The following is a 17,765-nucleotide window of genomic DNA, read 5'->3' on the forward strand; positions in this document are numbered from 1 at the left end:
TTAGATCATTATGTGGAACTGTGTAAATGCCTTGCTTAAATCAAGATATTCTATGTACACAGCACCATCCTGGTCCAAAACATTGGTATTAGCGCCGGTTCACATTACCGCGACGCTACTTGCAGGGGCGACCTCCGAGATCGCGGTGCGAGCAGCGCGCCGCGACCTCGGAGCGGCCGCCACGGACTTCATAACATTGAAGTCTATGGCGGTCGCCTCCTGGTCGCCCCAAAGAAGCTCCGGACCCTTTTTCTAGGTCGGAGCGACTTGTGTCGCTCCTATTAGAATGGGTCCGCAGCTTCCCTATGGGAGGCGACCTGTGAGGCGACCAGGTCGCCTCACAGGTCGCCCCAGTGTGAACCGGCACTTATACTTAAATAATTCAGCCAAATTAGTCTGACATGATCTGCCCTCAGTAAAGCCATGTTGCTTTGGGTCCAGCAAGCTGTGTATTTTTAGGTGATCAACGATCCTTCTTTTCAGGAGTGATTCCATTACCTTGACTACAATTGATGTTAAACTCCCTGGCCTGTAATTGCCTGCTTCTACCTTGCTGCCTTCTTGTGGATACTGTGGGTACAATATTAACTGTCTGCCAGTCATGGGGAACTTCTCCTGTTAGAAGAGATTGATTAAAAAGATCCGTTAATGGTCCAAAAACTATATCTCAAAGTTCTCTTAGGACTGGGATGAATACCATCAGGGCCCATTGCTTTATTAGGCTTTAACCGAGCCAGTTCCTCTGCTACTGCTGTCTCCAGAAATCCTAAAAATGAACCGCCATTATTAGAACCAATATGATTCCCCAACTTGTTATTGTTAGTGCAATTTATTTCTGAGAAGTCTGAACAGAATTAATTGTATAAATGGTTTGATACATCCAGGTCTCCCTCAATATATGTGTTGTGCCCAGTTTTCGTTTTAGTGATCCCATTATATTAGTTCCTTCTATCACTGATGTACCTAAAATAGGTTTTACCTCCTCTCTTATTAGATTTAGAAATTTCCTCCTCTTTCTGTGCTTTGACAGCACTGATAATGTGTTTAGCCTCATTTTGTCTATTTTTATACTTTTCTCTGTTAGCTACAACTTCGGTTTCCTTGAATCGTCTATATGCTATTTCTTTCCTTTACTATCCGGCTTACCACTTTTAATTTATTTTTTAGAAATGTCCCCATTTCAGCAAAATTTGCCCTTTTAAAATTTAAAACTTTTTTGTTTTTGGATATTATTTTTCAGTTCTTGTTTTAATATCAAACCAAAGACATTGGTGATCACTAAAACCCAAATTCTCTGCCACCTCAACATTAAACAGTCAATCCCCATTTGTCAGTACTAGATCTGGAATATGGTCACCTCGGGTTGGGCTTTTTACTAACTGTTTTGGAGAAACCCCATTCAATGCTTTCATTACATCCCTGCTCCTGCTTGCAATAGTTTGGGAATTCCAGTTAATGTCAGGCATGTTGAAGACACCCATAATCAAAACCTCTCCCTTCATTGCCATTTGCATTATCTAATCAATCAACAAGTTTTCATAATCTTCAGCATTTCCTGGGGGGTCTGTATACTACACCAATTCTAAGGGAAGATCCCTCTCTTTTTGGAAGGCAAACTCAAAGGGTTTCAAGTATTTCATTTTGTTTTTTTTTATTAATGTTAGCGTTATGCCATTCTTGACATATATGGCAACTCTACCTCCCCTCTTCCCTACACTGTCATTCCTGTATAGCAGGGGTGTCCAAACTACGGCCCTCCAGCTGTTGCAGAACTACACGTCCCATGAGGCATTGTAAATCTCTGACATTCACAGACATAAGTAGGCATGATGGGAATTGTAGTTCCTGAGCAGCTGGATGGCCATAGTTTGGACACCCCTGCAGTATAGTGTAGCCCCTGGTATAGTTATTTCCCACTCATTTAAATCCTTGAACCACGTCTCTGTAATTGCTATATGTGAACAGTCACCATTGAAATACATTGGATTTAGAATTTTGAGATTTGACAAAATGCTCAGGTGTGAATGATACCTTATGGTTTTATTTGCTTGCTCTGTCTTTTCTGTCTGTGTTTTTCATATTTTGTAGCAGCAGTTCGTCAGATCATCTAGTCAGCTTCCTTATTGTATTACTGCTGAAATAATATAAATTGGAAAATAAGCCACGCCATTCTTTGAGTTACCTCCATATAAGTTGATACCTTTTACTCATGTAGAAAATGTTTATAGATTTCCTTTGGCTACAACATATATTTATTTTACATACTAATCTGCTTATTGATGTAAAAATATATATACATAAAACAAGTCCATATGTCATACAATATTAACCATAATAAAATTTGTGTTTCCATAGCAATATGTCTGGACGGGTGCAGTGAGCAAAATGGTTTCTGCAACAGCCCTGGAGAATGTTCGTAAGTACTACTTGTTATACTGTAAAAACCTACACAAGAAATGACCATTACCTTTATATTCTATAAACTGGGCACGCTGGTCTGGGGTTTTTTTTTCTGCACGTATGAAGGAAAATGAATGGATTAGTTCATACTATTGTTGGCTATAGTTTTTTGTTGATTTATGTGAACACAAAGATTGTATCTCAGGAAAATGAGTAATCCCTTTGTGATAGTTTGTATATAATTCTGAGAACATTTAGCAATTTACTAAATCACATCCTGCCTTTTATTTCTACCAGTCGCTTTGCATACTTCATATAATATTGATGTCTGTAGGGTGACGTCATGAAGTATTTACTCATTTAATCACCTTATACCACTATATGCTGCATTCCTAGGCTTAGCCTGTGGAAATTAATTAAAAAACAACCTTTATTGTGCATCCCAGTCTAAGCTGCAGTTTTTGGATTGGTTGCTTCTTGGTTACTGCATGTGTTTTAATCCTCTCATACGTTTTCTATCTTCTAATCACAATGGGCAGCGATTGATGTTGTTTTCTCCTCTTCTGCAGATGTCGCCCTGGCTGGCAAGGTCGTTTCTGCAATGAGTGCATTCCCCACAATGGATGTAGACATGGTACATGTCAGAATCCATGGCAGTGCATATGTGATGAAGGCTGGGGTGGCCTTTTCTGCGACCAAGGTAAGTGTACAGTTTGGATTCTTTGACCTGCTTTTATACTTTTTGTTAAAGTGCGCCTGTGCTCAGACCGTGGACATTAATGTATTTCCATATTTTCAAATCGTAATAAACATTTTTGAAACAAGCTATACCTAACCTATCTACCTGTCTGTATTGTAAGTTAATTATTTCTCAAAGATATTTAAAGATCACAACACTCTGAAGATGGTTTTCATTTGGTTCCTAACAGCTTAAAAACCCCTTTCTGTATGATGGATTGCAGGCTGCCAAGTTTCTGCTCTCCACTGAAAATAAATGGGGTGATTTTAGTGTGTTTGTTGTGAATTTTGAAGAATGAACTTGGATCACTAGGCAGGAAGATGGACATGGGTTTAAACCTCAAAGAGGTTCTAATATTTATCTATATTATTATGAAAAAAAGTTCTTGTCTGTGTTCCCACTGGAAAGAAATCTCATCACTTCCTATCTTTCTGACCCTATGAGGGTAGGAAGTAAGAGTAAAGCTTCCCAAAAAGGACAAAAACAGAAGTGAAACTCGACGGAGGTTCTAAACCTTTCCCATTGTATTCAGAACAAACAAACACATTTTGGTTGGATTTGGGTTTAAATAGGTTTCAGTACTATGCATTAAACCCTAGCAACCAGAAAAGCTCTTTCAGCAGTTTGGTATGAATGATTTCCAATTTACTGCTATGGTTGATCTTCTAAAAGGCATTGGGAGATTAGTTTTATACATATAGTAGGTGAGGTTCAATAAAGACTATAGTCCATCCAGTTCAACCTGTGTAGGTGTGTGTGGACAAAATTATCTCACATACCCCTGAATGATCCTTGAGATGTACGTCCAAGAGTCTTTTAAAAGTAGCCATACTCCCTGCAGTTACTACCACTTGTGGTAGAGAATTCCACAATCTTGTAGCCCTTACTGTAAAGAACCCCCTGCGTAGCCTAAGGTTAAATCTCTTCTCCTCTAATCACATTGTATGACCTCGTGTCCTCATGCATTCGTTGCGACTGAACAGTTTTTTTTGTATGCTGATATCACTGTTGAGGTACTTGTATATCGCTATCTTGTCCCCTCTCAAGCGTCTCCTTTCCAGGGAGAATAAATCAAGCGCTTGTAAGCATTCTTCATAATTAAGGTCCTCCAATCCCCTAATCAGTTTAGTTGCCCTCCTCTGGTTTTTCTCCAGCTCCAACACATCCCTCCTGAGGACTGGTGACCAGAACTGGACAGAATACTCCAGATGTGGTCGGACCAGAGTTTTATAAAGTGGTAGGATTATGGATTTATCTCTGGAATACATCCCCTTCCTTATGCAAGCTAATATTCTGCCAGCTTTGGCAGCTGCAGCTTGACATTGCATGCTATTATTAAGTCTATCTTCCACCAAGACTCACAGATCTTTCTCCATTTTTGATCCCCCCCAGGGGTTCCCCCCCCCCCCCCCAAAGCGTATTGGGCGTTTATGTTTTTATTTCCCCAAGTGCAATACCTTACATTATATTAATGTTTTATCAATTGATCAATTGATTTGATTTGTTACAGATTTAAACTACTGCACCCATCATAAACCCTGCAAAAATGGAGCCACGTGCATGAACACAGGACAGGGCAGCTACACATGTTCTTGTCGAGCTGGTTATACTGGGGTGAACTGTGAAGAGAAGATCAATGAGTGTGATAGTAACCCCTGCAGGAATGGCGGCAGTTGCACAGTAAGAAATATATTTCTACATCTGATACCGAATCTGCGATGTTGTCATTCTTACCTGTATATTGTAAATGAAGAGGTATTACACTTTAGTGGAAAAGCAGAATTCCCCCCATTGGCACTTAGTGCCACCGAACAACGTGGCTCTCACTTTCACACTCAAAATTGTACCAGTGTATCACAGATTGACAGCCTGGAGAGAGCATGCAGGAAAGCACTTAATTGCAGGCATGGAAGCAAGTAAGCAAGTGCTGAGCTCTTTAGGCTGCCAGAAAAGAGATTATTCGGCAGATGGACAATTGGACAGAGCGTATGTGCAGAAGTAGTTTCCCAGCTTTTTAATGAAAGTCTATTATACCTTATAAAATTTCCAACACAGCCGTATTATATCTCACAGCCATATAAAAAAAATGAAAGTGCAGATTCAGGGAAACTAGATTTTAAGATTTCTGTTATGAAGGCGCTGCCCATGTAGATTTATTATGGAAGTTAGGCTTGCCATAAACATTACACTTGTTCTCAGCAGTAATGTCCTTGTTTTCTACCTTCCTTGTTTTTCTAGTAATACAGAGCTGACGTGCTTGAACTAGATTCTCTCTTGCATCTGTTTTCACTATCAACATTCGTAATGCATGTTTACTGCTTTGGGGAACTGTCCTCTTTTGTTTTTACACACTCTCTGCCTTTCTATACTGGTGTATGTTTTGATTTCTCTTAAAGCTCAGCGCCAGCCAAACTTCCCTTTTACCCTTCAGTAGTGAAGAGTAGAGTTTCTTTTGTAATTCAAACTTGTTAAAATCAAAGTCACAGATCAGCAGAAAGGGCAAAAGAACTGCTCCAGTGATAAGGTAATCCCAACCATCAAAATAAGGTGCAGCAAGGATCCGCAGTCCAGGCAACCATAATGTATAGAGAGAAATAGCCGCACTCCAACTTGAAGGTGAAAAATATAAAATCTGTTTTATTCGTATCCAAAAGATAAAATCATTTCAAAGTGTAGCCATAATATAGTCAGAGACAAGAAATGAACGCATAGTAGTTGACGCGTTTCACGGATAAACGTCGTAAACCAACGGTTACCAACGGTTACGACGTTTATCCGTGAAACGCGTCAACTACTATGCGTTCATCTCTTGTCTCTGACTATATTATGGATACACTTTGAATTGATTTTATCTTTTGGATACGAATAAAACAGATTTTATATTTTTCACCTTCAAGTTGGAGTGCGGCTATTTCTCTCTATACATTATTGTTAAAATCAAAGGCTGGGAAATATCTTTATTCAAATTACTTTTGTATGTATGAAATGAATATTCCTTAAGCATTAGATACCTGATAATCATAATAAGGCATTTTTCTGTTTTCTCCTAGGATGTGGATAGTGGCTATGTCTGTGAATGTCCACAGGGATATTATGGAACCCACTGTGAACACAGTGTGCTAAATTGTGCAGACTCTCCATGTTTTAATGGTGGTACATGTAGAGAACGAGAGATGGGTGCCAGCTATGCCTGCCAATGCCCGTTAGGATACACAGGTTCTAATTGTGAAAAGAAAGAGGACAAATGTACAAATAATCCTTGTTTAAATGGTGCGTGTTTTTTTAATTCATGTTGTATTCATTTTCTTAGTAAACCAATTGCATATTTCCAAGGTGCTTTTCCTGCATAAAGCTTTTGCTTTATGTAAATAACCTTCCTGGGATGCGAGCTTTGTGTTTGACACACTAATACACTTGTACAAAGCTGCATCATTGTTTGAGAACATTAGGCAGAATTAAGGAGACATTGGCACCTTGCCAATTCAGGGCAAAGTGACTGTGTCTCTTCACAGGGTCCCATTCACTTATCTCTGACCTGCTTATACTCACCTTGCCTGTACTCCCTCACTGCTCCTTCCTGTCTTAGCTGATGCTGGAATCAGCAGTGGCAGCAAACCAGGGGAATATTGCGTTACTTCCTTGGTCATATGACAATGTTTCAGGCCTAGTGAGTAGCTGTGAAGCCGAGGGCAGCACAGCAACTTCATGGTTAGTCCTTACACCTTGCAGCACTGGGGTCCCTTGTTCGATTGTCGACCAGGTGGACAACACTAAAGTTGTTCAGTCGAAGGGATTGCATGAGGACTCGAGGGCATACAATGCGATTAGAGGAGAAGCGTTTTAACCTCAGGCAACGTGGGGGGTTCTTTACTGTTAGGGCTACAAGATTGTGGAATTGTCTACCACAAGATGTGGTTTCTGCGGGTAGTATGGTGGCTTTCAAAAGACTCTTAGATGTACATCTCAAGGATCAGGACATTCAGGGGTATGTGAGATGATTACAGCCACACACACCTACACAGGTTGAACTGGATGGACTATTGTCTTTATTCAACCTCACCTACTATGTAACTATCTGCTTGAAATTTGAATGTTTTCCCTGTGTTTGCCTGGGTTTCTTTCAGGTACTTTGGTTTCCTACCACACTCCAAAAATATGCTAGTAGGTTATTTGGTCCCTGTCTAAATTGTTCTTAGTGTGGCTATGCTAATGGGGAGGGTTAATGAAAGACATGTGACCTACCCATTAAAATTGCCAAGAAAATTCTAAGGAAAAGATCTCCAAGTGTATCAGACATAGTCCCCAGAAAATGTGCCCTGTAGAATCACCAAGAGTCAGACACACCAAGGACTATCACAGTGTGGAAGGTCACATGCTCCCCAATACCCAGAGATGCCAAGCACTGAATAGATATTGTCAGAAGTGGAGGGAGGGTTGTAATTCTCCATATAAATAAATAGAAAATTCAAGTACTCTGACTACAACAAATGAGTACTGTAATTGTGTCTTGGGAGAGCAGGTGAAGAACTGCTGTTGAAAAATTATTTACAACAGTCTGAAATCATTCATAACTTTAACTGGTGTTTACTGAGCACTGGCTACTCGAATATTCCCTTTTGGCTGATTTTTGTCAAGTTAATTTTAAATTCATCTGTAAAATTACATATTTTCCTGTATCTGGGTCATTGCAGAAATACATATTATGGCAGAATGTATTCAAAATAAAAAAAAATAAATAATTCAGTATTGTGGTAAACTTTCACTATTTACAGACTGTAGGGGTTATGTGCCATGAATGGGATTTTGTAAAGGAGTGGTCAAGCAATTACCTACACTGGTTTTTTAGTGGGTGTGCTTTTTCTCTGGGTACACTGACCCTTTTTTATGTCTTCTGTATTTTTTAGTTATGTGATTTAAAATATATCTAAGCCAAAAACTACTGTATGTTTTTTTTCATCTTGGTGGAATAGGGAATGGTCAATTTTTTGCCACCTGTGCCTCATTGGGCAGATTTCTCACTTTCTGCCATATAGACAAAGCAGGAAATTAGAAGAGAAGCCTCTCCAAAGTGAGGCAAATGCCCTATTAGACCATTGTCACTGGAACAGGAGTCCTCAGGCAAAGACTTCCCCTCACCTCCTGTTATGATGATTTAAAACGTATGGCTATTGACCTCTCTTTCAGTTCTAGTAATGGAAAAATAAACAGCACATCTCCCTAGCAGAGACTCTGATTAAGACATTTCTTTAGGCTATATGTATTCCATATTGGTTAATAATTAATATATTATATTTGTCCTTAACAGGTGGTCAGTGTTATGTCTTGGGTTACACGCAGCTGTGTCGCTGTTCTTCTGGATACAGAGGCCCAACATGTGCTATTAACATAAACGACTGTGCAAAGAATCCATGTTCCAATGGTGGTACCTGCTATGACTTGCATGGTGAATATGGCTGCATTTGTTCACCTGGATTTACTGGGAAGAACTGTGATGTAAAATCCATAGATGAGTGTGCTGTGAACCCTTGTAAAAATGGGGGATCGTGTCATTTTGTGCCTTATGAGAAAAACATTGCTTGTGTTTGTCCTTTTGGGTTCATGGGAAGCCACTGCGAATTCCAGGCTCGGGAATTTCCCTGGGTTGCCGTGTTTATGGGTGCTGGTATGGTGGGACTCCTAGTCCTATTGTGCATGATCTTCATCATTGTGAGACATTTCCGTCAACAACCAAAGCAAGATACAAAGACGATGAACAATTTATCAGATTTCCAAAAAGACAACCTGATACCAGCCTCACAGTTAAAGAATATAAACAAAAAGAAGGATCTTGAAGTGGATTTTAGTCTGGATAAATCAAACTACAAGCTAAAAAACCATACATTAGACTGTAATCTAACCAATGGACTAATTGGTGTTGGCAATGGAATTGCAAAAGGAGACAATTTTTACAATAGTGATAAATGTTTAGAAGAAGAAAAATACCCACTTCGTTTACACAGGTAAGACAAAAAACAAAACATGAACCACTTTTGTAATTCATGGTGTGTTTACATATAGCCGCAATTATTTTTAAAAAATGAGCCTTAGTAGCAACATCTATTTCTTTTTAGAGCCCATTCACACAGGGGCGACACGACTTGCCGGGGCGACCTGTGAAGTCGCGGTGCACTCTGCGCGACATGCACGGACTTCATATCATTGAAGTCAATGCAAGTCGCCTCCAGGTCGCCCCAAAGTAGTACAGGACCCTTTTTCTAAGTCGGAGCGACTTGTGTCACTCCTATTAGAAAGGGTCCTGTGCTAATCAATGGCAGGCGACCCACCGCGACTTGTCAAGCGACCAAGTCGCCTGACAAGTCACGCTAGTGTGAATGGGGACTAAGACCTTTGTCTACTGCTTTTTTTAACAAGCAATTAATTTGACTTTCCAACTGTAATTTCCCCAGTGAAGCCTTGACTCTTTCCAGCAGTTTTCATTTGAGACTCTTTAGTAAAATATTGATTTATTTATTTTTTTCCAAAAAATATTTCTATCCTGATATATTTATTTTTATGAATAATTGCATTCCCTTCCACTAGTAATTTTTTGGAATATCCATAAGTCACTAGCAAAGGGCATGGAGGGACATTAACGTGGAGCTAAAATCTTCTGGGTGCCGGACTGCGGCTGTCTTCATTGGCTAGTGTGGGATGACATCACGCATGCACGTAAACTGAGATGCTTTTACAGCTCAGTATATTTATCTATGGTACTTATATAGCAACAACAATTTTTGCAGCACATTACTTATTTTAAGACCCTGTCTACTCACAGTTTTTGAAAGCAGTTCCGCTTTAAGGTTTCCCCCAAAGTTTAACTAAAAATTCAAGCCAGTGCTCCATTCTAACGGAGGGGCGATATAAAAAATCAATGACTGAAAACATCTTCCCAAACTTTTGTAGCAATCCAAAATATTTATTGAGGATTTAAATAATATTATAAATTGTGTTCTCCCGATTTACTGTTCTTTGAGTATAGGCATTGCCTATTTAGTGAGGAATACTCTTTACATATGATGATAGTTACAAGCTTCCAGCTTTAAAACGAGTCAGCACAACTAAAGTGTATATTTAACACTGATTGTCATAATTTCAGGCATTGCACATTTTTTTTTATCAATTTCTGTGTGCCTCCAGGAATAGTTAATATGTAACTATCCATGGAGGCACATGGAAATTAATTTTAAAAAATGCCCAATGCCTGAAATCATGACAATCAGTGTTAAATATACACTTTTGTTGTGCTGACTCGTTTTAAAGCTGGAAGCTCCAGGGCTGCCATCCTTATGTCTTCTCTTTGTGATTTAAAAAAGCGTGCATAGATTGGGGGTGATAGAGCTAGAATCTATGGACACGTTGATGGCCGCTCAGTTCTCTCCTGTAAGGTTTCTTTTGAAAAGTAACATTTCAAGGAGTTTCCTCAAGCAATAACCTGTTCTGTAGATAATCATAGTACTGTATACTTAATTCAAGTTAAATCTATATGCATACAGAAATGATATAATTCCGTGTAAAAATGTAGAAAAGACAGAACGTAGACCTTAACTACCATCCTTGTTTGCTCATGAGCTTTTTTCTTTTCCTCCTCAGTGAAAAGCCAGAGTGTAGAATATCAACGATATGTTCCCCAAGGGATTCAATGTACCAGTCAATTTATGTGATAGCAGAGGAACTGAACGAATGTGTGATAGCTACAGAGGTAAGGACACTGCTGCTCAACACCGCTCACCGGATAGTGTTTCTAGTGAAGCTGATACTCCTTATGCCAAAGATGAATCACCTAGATAGCACGACAGTTCCTTAAAGAAAATGTTTTACACATATTCTCTTTATTGTTTAATGGCCACAGCTAAAAAAAAAAAAAAGGAAAAAAATACATTTAAAAATATTTCTTCTTTAGTCTTCTGCCAGCACACAGCTAGTATTCTCCTTTTCCCTCATTGAGTATTGTATCATTCTCACCTATGCCAAAAGAAAGCTTTTGTTTACAGAAGGCAGCAGGGACTCATCAATTATCAGACTGCATAGTCCAAGATTTCAGCAAGACAAATGGAAGCCCAAAAGCAAGCTTTGTAGTTGTTTCTTTAGATAACTATTAGTGTCCATTCACACTAGTCCGACTTGTCAGGCGACTTGGTCAGCCTGACAAGTCACGCACTGTCGAGGTCCATTGACTGGTACAGGAGCCGTTCTAATAGGAGCGACACAAGTCGCTCCGACTTAGAAAAAGGGTCCTGTACTACTTCGGGGCGACCTGGAGCGACTTTCATAGACATTCATTTCATGAAGTCCATGCAAGTCGTGCCGAAGTCGCGCTGCACGCGACTTTACAGGTCGCCCCCTAAGTCGGAGCGACGTAGTGTGAACCGAGCCTTAAGGTTCTGAGAATCGTTTGTTATATTAGGTTGTAAATATCTATTAAGTATAGATAGTTGGGTAGGGGAAAATAAAAGGTATGTTGATTGAAAATAATTCTCTTTATGCCTTTAATGAATATAAATGATATATAATACCCACCTAACCAGGCTGCATATACTGAAAATATTACACATAGAACGTGGAAAAAAAGAGGTTAAATGGTAGGTATAAGCTGTAGGCAGAGAGACAATATTGTGAATTTTCAAAGATTTATTAGTGATATTGATATGTAAATTACATAGACCTGCAAATACTATATGTGGTGTACAATCTAGCGATAGTTAAATATCTATTAAAAAAAGGAAAAAAAAACAATGTGAATGGTAAACCTATAAAAATTTAGCCCAATATGGTTTCTTTGTATACTTATAATATTATATTTTTCTATTTAAGGAAAAAATGCTTGCATGAATATGCATGTACCTGTATGCTACTGTGCAAGGTTTTTGCTGTATATAGACATCTGTACATGTTTCTTTTTGTCTGTGCTATCTATGCATTATTGGTTACAGAAAAGAAAAGTTTTTTTGGGGGGAAAAATCTGATTTTTACATATATATATAAAAAAAAAAAAGCTTTGCATAGATAGAAGTTTGGATACCATTGACCTGAACTCTCATTCTGAAAATTCTAGTTGCTAATCTTTAGTTATAATTCTTATGGGTTTCCTGACATGCAAACAGGTGACAAGTTCTAACTTTCCTCTAAATTCACTGAAGTACCGAAGCCAGCGATAGCCAGGCAACTAGTATTTTAAAAAGAAATGCAGCAATTGTACCTACTTATTTCTTTCAGTACAGGTCATCTTTATAGAGAATCCGTTTGCTGTTCAAGGCAATGTGTTACGTTTGATTACCAGTACAGAAATTAACAAACTGCAACATTAATGACACTGAGCCTCATGCACACTGGGCTTGCAGGCATTTAAATTTTTTTTCTTTCCGCCTGTAAAAGCTCCTCTATATTAGCATATGTGTCCATGCACACATAGGCGTTTACAGGCATATTAATAAAAAAAGAATAGTCTACAGAAAAAATAAAATCCATCAAAAAGGCGCTGTAGAGGAGCTAAAGAGCAAAATAAACACTTAACGTGCCAATATGCTAGACACGTTTTGGTGCTTTTGAGTGTTAATGCATTCTAATGGCCATAACATATTAATATTCAGCTTTGGACACATTTTTGAACAGCTTTTCTTCTGCCAGGAGTTCTGGCATCTGGAGGGGAAAAGTAAACACCCTGTGTGCATGGGGCTTAATGTGTATTGAATGAGGAATTCTAATATAATCAAAGTAATAGGTTTTCTTTGGGAAATGGATCCAAGTTGGACATTTTAGATGTTGTACAATATACTACAATAAACATATATGTATTCATACTTTGAAGTGGCTAGATTGTACTTTGCCAATCGTTCTTTATTTCCTTTAATTAGAACTTTAAGCAGAGTTCCACCCAAAAGTGGAACTTCCACTCTTTTTCTTCCTCCCCCCCTTCGGTGCCACATTTGGCACCTTTCAGGCGGGAGGGGGGAATGGGTACCTGTTTTTGACAGGTACCCTTCCCCACTTCCGGGACAAAGCGACGCTCCCGTCTGTCCCGAACGTTAGGCCCCCTCCTCCTTCCCCCGCCGCCAAGCCAATAGAAATGTGCAGTGTGCTTGCGGCTTCATGGCCGGGTTCCCCTACCGGCAATGGCGGTGACAGCACCCGACAGCCGATGGAAACATCAGCAGCGGTGCCGACATTGCTGTACTCCAGGACACGTAAGTGTCCTAATGTTAAAAGTCAGCAGCTACAGTATGTGTAGCTGCTGACTTTACATTTTTGGAGGGGAAGGCGGAGCTCCGCTTTAAGAGACCCGGTCACCTTATCTATTCAAGGCAAAATGGCAAGGTCTCTTTTAAGCTAGTTCCCTCATTCAGTTCTGCCATTCCTTAAATCTTTCCAGTTGCAGCAAAATCCCAGGTATTATCATGTGACTGTGTTCAGTCTAGCTATTGAGCTTTAGGTCCAAGGGTTGCATCATGTTAAGAGGTCACATGCTCCCCCATAGCCAGAAGTGTCTTGGGTATTTTACAACAGAGGGAGGAGTGTATTTTTTTTCTGTTTTTGAAATGGCATACATGCATAGATAACTATTAGAAAACAGCTCTTGTGTGGCAGAGATAATTTGCCAGAGTTGTATACACATAATTCCTTTTATGAATCCTTCCTTTACTTATGCTGTTTTTTCTTTTTTTTTTAAGGTGTAAGTTCAGAAATGCAACTGTCACATCCTCTCAAAGGCCACAGAATGGAGGCAGGCTGTGTAGCCATGTTTACAATTCAGTTATTCAGGACTGGAGGTGATTTTGATCACATATGTGCAACATGCTGCTTTCAGAAGACGGAATATTCTGAGCTGAAGGGAACAGACTGTGAATTTGCAGGAGTCGCAAAAGACTTTTTACTCCTGGGCTCTCCTGGGCGTTTAGGAACTCAATCAACAGAATGTAACAAACTGGAATATAAAAAAAAATTAAATAGACAAATGATTTCAAGCTGGTTTCTTAAAGTGTCCTTTTGAGGCTTCACCTGACCTATTAAAAATTGCATTATAAACTGCTGACAGCAATGGTTGTTGGCAATTCATATCATAGAACATCTCCAGAAGAAAGTGAATGGAATTAGTTTGCTATGCAGAACGCAAGTCTTGCTATCAAGATTGTTCTCCTGCTGTGTTTAAAAGTGCCTAAAGAATGTCCCAAGAGTCCACGTTGTGTTGGGTGAAACTCACCACTTTCCCATGTAATACCTGAACAGTATTAAGCTAGGAGATTTCTTGGAAATTTCTACCCTGCTAAAGAGGTTTTGGGACATGCTCGTGGAAAGTGCCGTGTGGACTATTCTGTTAATCCTGTTAGTAAATAATGCACACAGGTTGGTAGCCTGTGCAAGTCTTTAGCCAGCAAACTGTAGTAGTCAAAGCCTTACGTTGCATGACAAGTCAATGAAGCTGGCCACTTTTTAATAATTCCTTTTGCACTACTGAGAATTGTGATTTAGTACTTTATTGTCTTTTTCAATAGAGAACACTATCAGTTTGGTGACAGGTCTGTTTTCCACAGCCTTAATGTTGTGAAACTGCATTAAATGCCCTTATTAACATATATAAATGTAGGTTTATTCCAATTAAGTGCATTATGTTATTTAACTTGTATACCATGACTGTTATTGCCATAACATAAACTCTCCAGCGACTTAACTCTAGCTCTGTCCAAACATTCCAAATGCTGTTCACCCAAATCTGTATCAGTGTCTTTTTCTTTTTCCTGTAAAACCATTTTAAAATGCAAAATTTCAGTTCAAAAGATTAGGGGGTTTTTCAATTTTGTTGTGCGATCAAATCAAATTTTTTTTAAGCAATAATGTTAATAGCTGTGAGATGCTATGATTTGTTATAACCAAAATGAATATTTGGAGGGAAGCAGGGACTAGAAAATTAACAGCAGGTATGTTGGTTTATTGTGACGCATTGCTTAATTCTGTAATGTTTAAAAAAATACACACTGATACACTACTGAGCTAGAACTCTAATGTGTCCATTGTTTTTTTTCTTGATGTCCAACCATAGCGGTAATGGTTGGCTCACCTGAATACGAGACTAGAATTCAATAATAGATGTGTTGGCTGCAGCTTGCTATCATTTTTTTTTTTGTTTTATTTTATTTTATGTTATGTTTTGTTTAACTAGCATTTCAATAATTTAATGATGAATCAAGAGCACTGAACTTTTTACATTTTATAGCATTGTTTTGTATATAATGTATATTTATAATCAAAACAAATGTAAATATGTTTATTTCTTATGTCATGTTTTAATGTGTTAGCAACAAAGTTTCAGTTATATTTTTGTTATTTTATTTTTTATTTTTTTTCGAAGAAATGAAATACTTCTTAAATCTAAGTTGCTTCCAGTGTTTTCTTTTTTAATTTATTTTATTTTTTTTTTTTATAGCTGAGTTATTAAGAAGCGGCTTCTTTTAGATGCTTGTTTTTGTGTGTATATGTGTGTTTTTTGATCAGTGTAAAGCTGTTCCTACATACAAGTAATTACGCTAGAAGTGCACTTGTTGCATGTGCACTTGATAAATTTAGGCAATAAAAAATAGCACGTTAGAGGGAAAAAACAGTTTCTGCTTTCCTGTTGCTTTTCCTGTGGCCTTTGTCAAAAACAGGCAAATAGGAAACAAAAATGCATTCCCACTAATTCTTCTGTAGACGTCTACAGGAAAGAATTGTATATCCACTTACTACAAATAAATTTGCATCCTGAATGATGTTTGCAGTGATCTACTTCAGACATTGAGAACAATTCTGGTTCCTTAAGTTTAGATACATACAGGGTTTATGGCTTTCTCCCGTGTGAACGGATGTTGTCTGTTAGATGACTTTAGATTTCACTGGAGCCTCGAATGAAAATAAAGGAACTTTTTCAGTTTCATGTCTCATTTTGCTGTATACATTTCCCATGTAAAAAGCTTCCAAGCTGTGGTGTTAGACTTTTAATGTTAAAATTATGGGCTTGATTTTCTAAAGGAGAAGGTAATAAGGATTCTTACAGGGGATTGAAGTGATCACAGATTCAATTTATTTACTAAGCTCAGTGAACTTTTATTTTTCAGTGAACAATTTAGGTCAGTGTCAGTGCTGGTGTATTGGCAGCTATTTGGACCCGACTCTTGTGAGACCAAATAAAGCAAATAGGACAGCTGTCTAAAAGTCATCAATTCCTTTGGTAAATGACTGTATTTATAAAGTAAACACATCAAGCATTACAAACCAAAGCTTGAAGCATTAGGTGGGATAAAGAATAGGAAACTAGTGCCCCCAATTAATAGCAGTCTGCAATCACATGAAGAATAAATTAAAGTTGTATCAAGTCCTCTTAATTTATTACAGTCATACAGCATATACAATAATAAATATTGCTCTTTTTGTATTTTAGCAGGCAAGTGCTGTAACAAGGCTGGATGTGCTTGGAGCCCACAAGACAATCAGTCATGCTAGGAATGGACCATCCAGTTTTACACTTGAAGGACACCCAGTAGAATTTGAGGCAAAACTGAAGTTGTTCACAATTTGCGGCTCTAGCAAATAATTAATAATCTGTCCTTTGATCTGTCCCTCCCTATAAAAAGAAGGGTTTCAAGAAGCCTATTTTTTACTGTGTGGAGACTTGGAATAGATAGGGAGAGGTGACAGAGTATTTGTAGGGCAAGATAGCTGCTGTGCTATGTTATGGTTGCATCACCTCCCCCCTCCAATTATTTCAATCAGGGAATGCCTACAGTGATTATCTGCTTACACAGTTGTCCCACCAGTGACAAAAAAAGACTGACAATTTTGAACAAAAAAATATATTTTACTTTCTGCAATAAAATATAAAAAATTGAATTTCTCTGTCGCTCATTGACAGACGCAGACTTCTTTATTGATATCAGTAGGGTTATACTGCCCCCTACAGGAGTAGGACACTAGGCAGAAAAAAAGTCCTGGCTACGCCTATGGGCAGTCCCAGGGGGAATACCCTCTCACTTCCTGCTATAGGATGCCAGTTTTTTTCTGCCTAGTCAGGAGTAAGGACCTAAGTTCCTTGCTGGGATCTCTGGTCCTGGCAAGCTTTTTTAGATAATTTTTTTTTTTAGCTAGTTTTTTTTCTCCGGATTGTTCCTGTGAGATCTACAAGCAATTATGCCGGATCTGGGCGACGGGCTGGATGTTGAGATCCAGTGGTCACCCCAGTTGGCCAAAGAGCGCGTGAAGGCCCTAGCTCGGCGCTGAGTTGGCTGCGACATAGTTCCACTGGAAGGGGGCTGGCCCCGTGAGTTAAGCGTCTCGCCAGGTCACATATGACCGGTCTGAGCCCGAGTCGCAGCGTCCTTTTTGGCCGAAAGCCCCCCACCTCGGTGGAGAGGGGTTCTGTCAGGAGTTGGCGCCCGCCTGTTCCGGTGTGGTGAGTAACATGTTCCCCCTCTCCCCCTGATGGGTTTTGAGGTGGACGCGGGCCCCTCTCTGGGATGGTCGGACCCTCACAATCCCAGGTTCCCCTCTGTCCTGTGACGCACCCCCGCCTGTCTGCCCCCACCCCCCCCCCCCCACTACTGGGGATGTTGGGATGTGACTCGAG

The 17,765-nt window shown here is 39.2% G+C and overlaps 1 protein-coding gene across 1 annotated transcript in view; it reads left to right on the forward strand.

The window, feature by feature from the left end:
- Positions 1-15,542, forward strand: part of DLL4 (delta like canonical Notch ligand 4) — a 38,720-nt gene extending 23,178 nt beyond the window's left edge. Inside the window, exons 5-11 of the mRNA XM_082275259.1 lie at positions 2,356-2,416; positions 2,970-3,100; positions 4,650-4,819; positions 6,190-6,409; positions 8,445-9,138; positions 10,769-10,877; positions 13,843-15,542. Of these exons, the coding sequence (XP_082131385.1) occupies positions 2,356-2,416; positions 2,970-3,100; positions 4,650-4,819; positions 6,190-6,409; positions 8,445-9,138; positions 10,769-10,877; positions 13,843-13,848 (1,391 nt within the window). The 3' untranslated portion in view covers positions 13,849-15,542. The remainder of the gene's footprint in view (positions 1-2,355; positions 2,417-2,969; positions 3,101-4,649; positions 4,820-6,189; positions 6,410-8,444; positions 9,139-10,768; positions 10,878-13,842) is intronic.
- The last annotated feature ends 2,223 nt before the right edge of the window (positions 15,543-17,765 follow it).

Source organism: Pelophylax lessonae (genome assembly GCF_965119305.1).
Source record: "Pelophylax lessonae genome assembly, chromosome: 13".
Classification (NCBI taxonomy): Eukaryota; Metazoa; Chordata; class Amphibia; order Anura; family Ranidae; genus Pelophylax; species Pelophylax lessonae.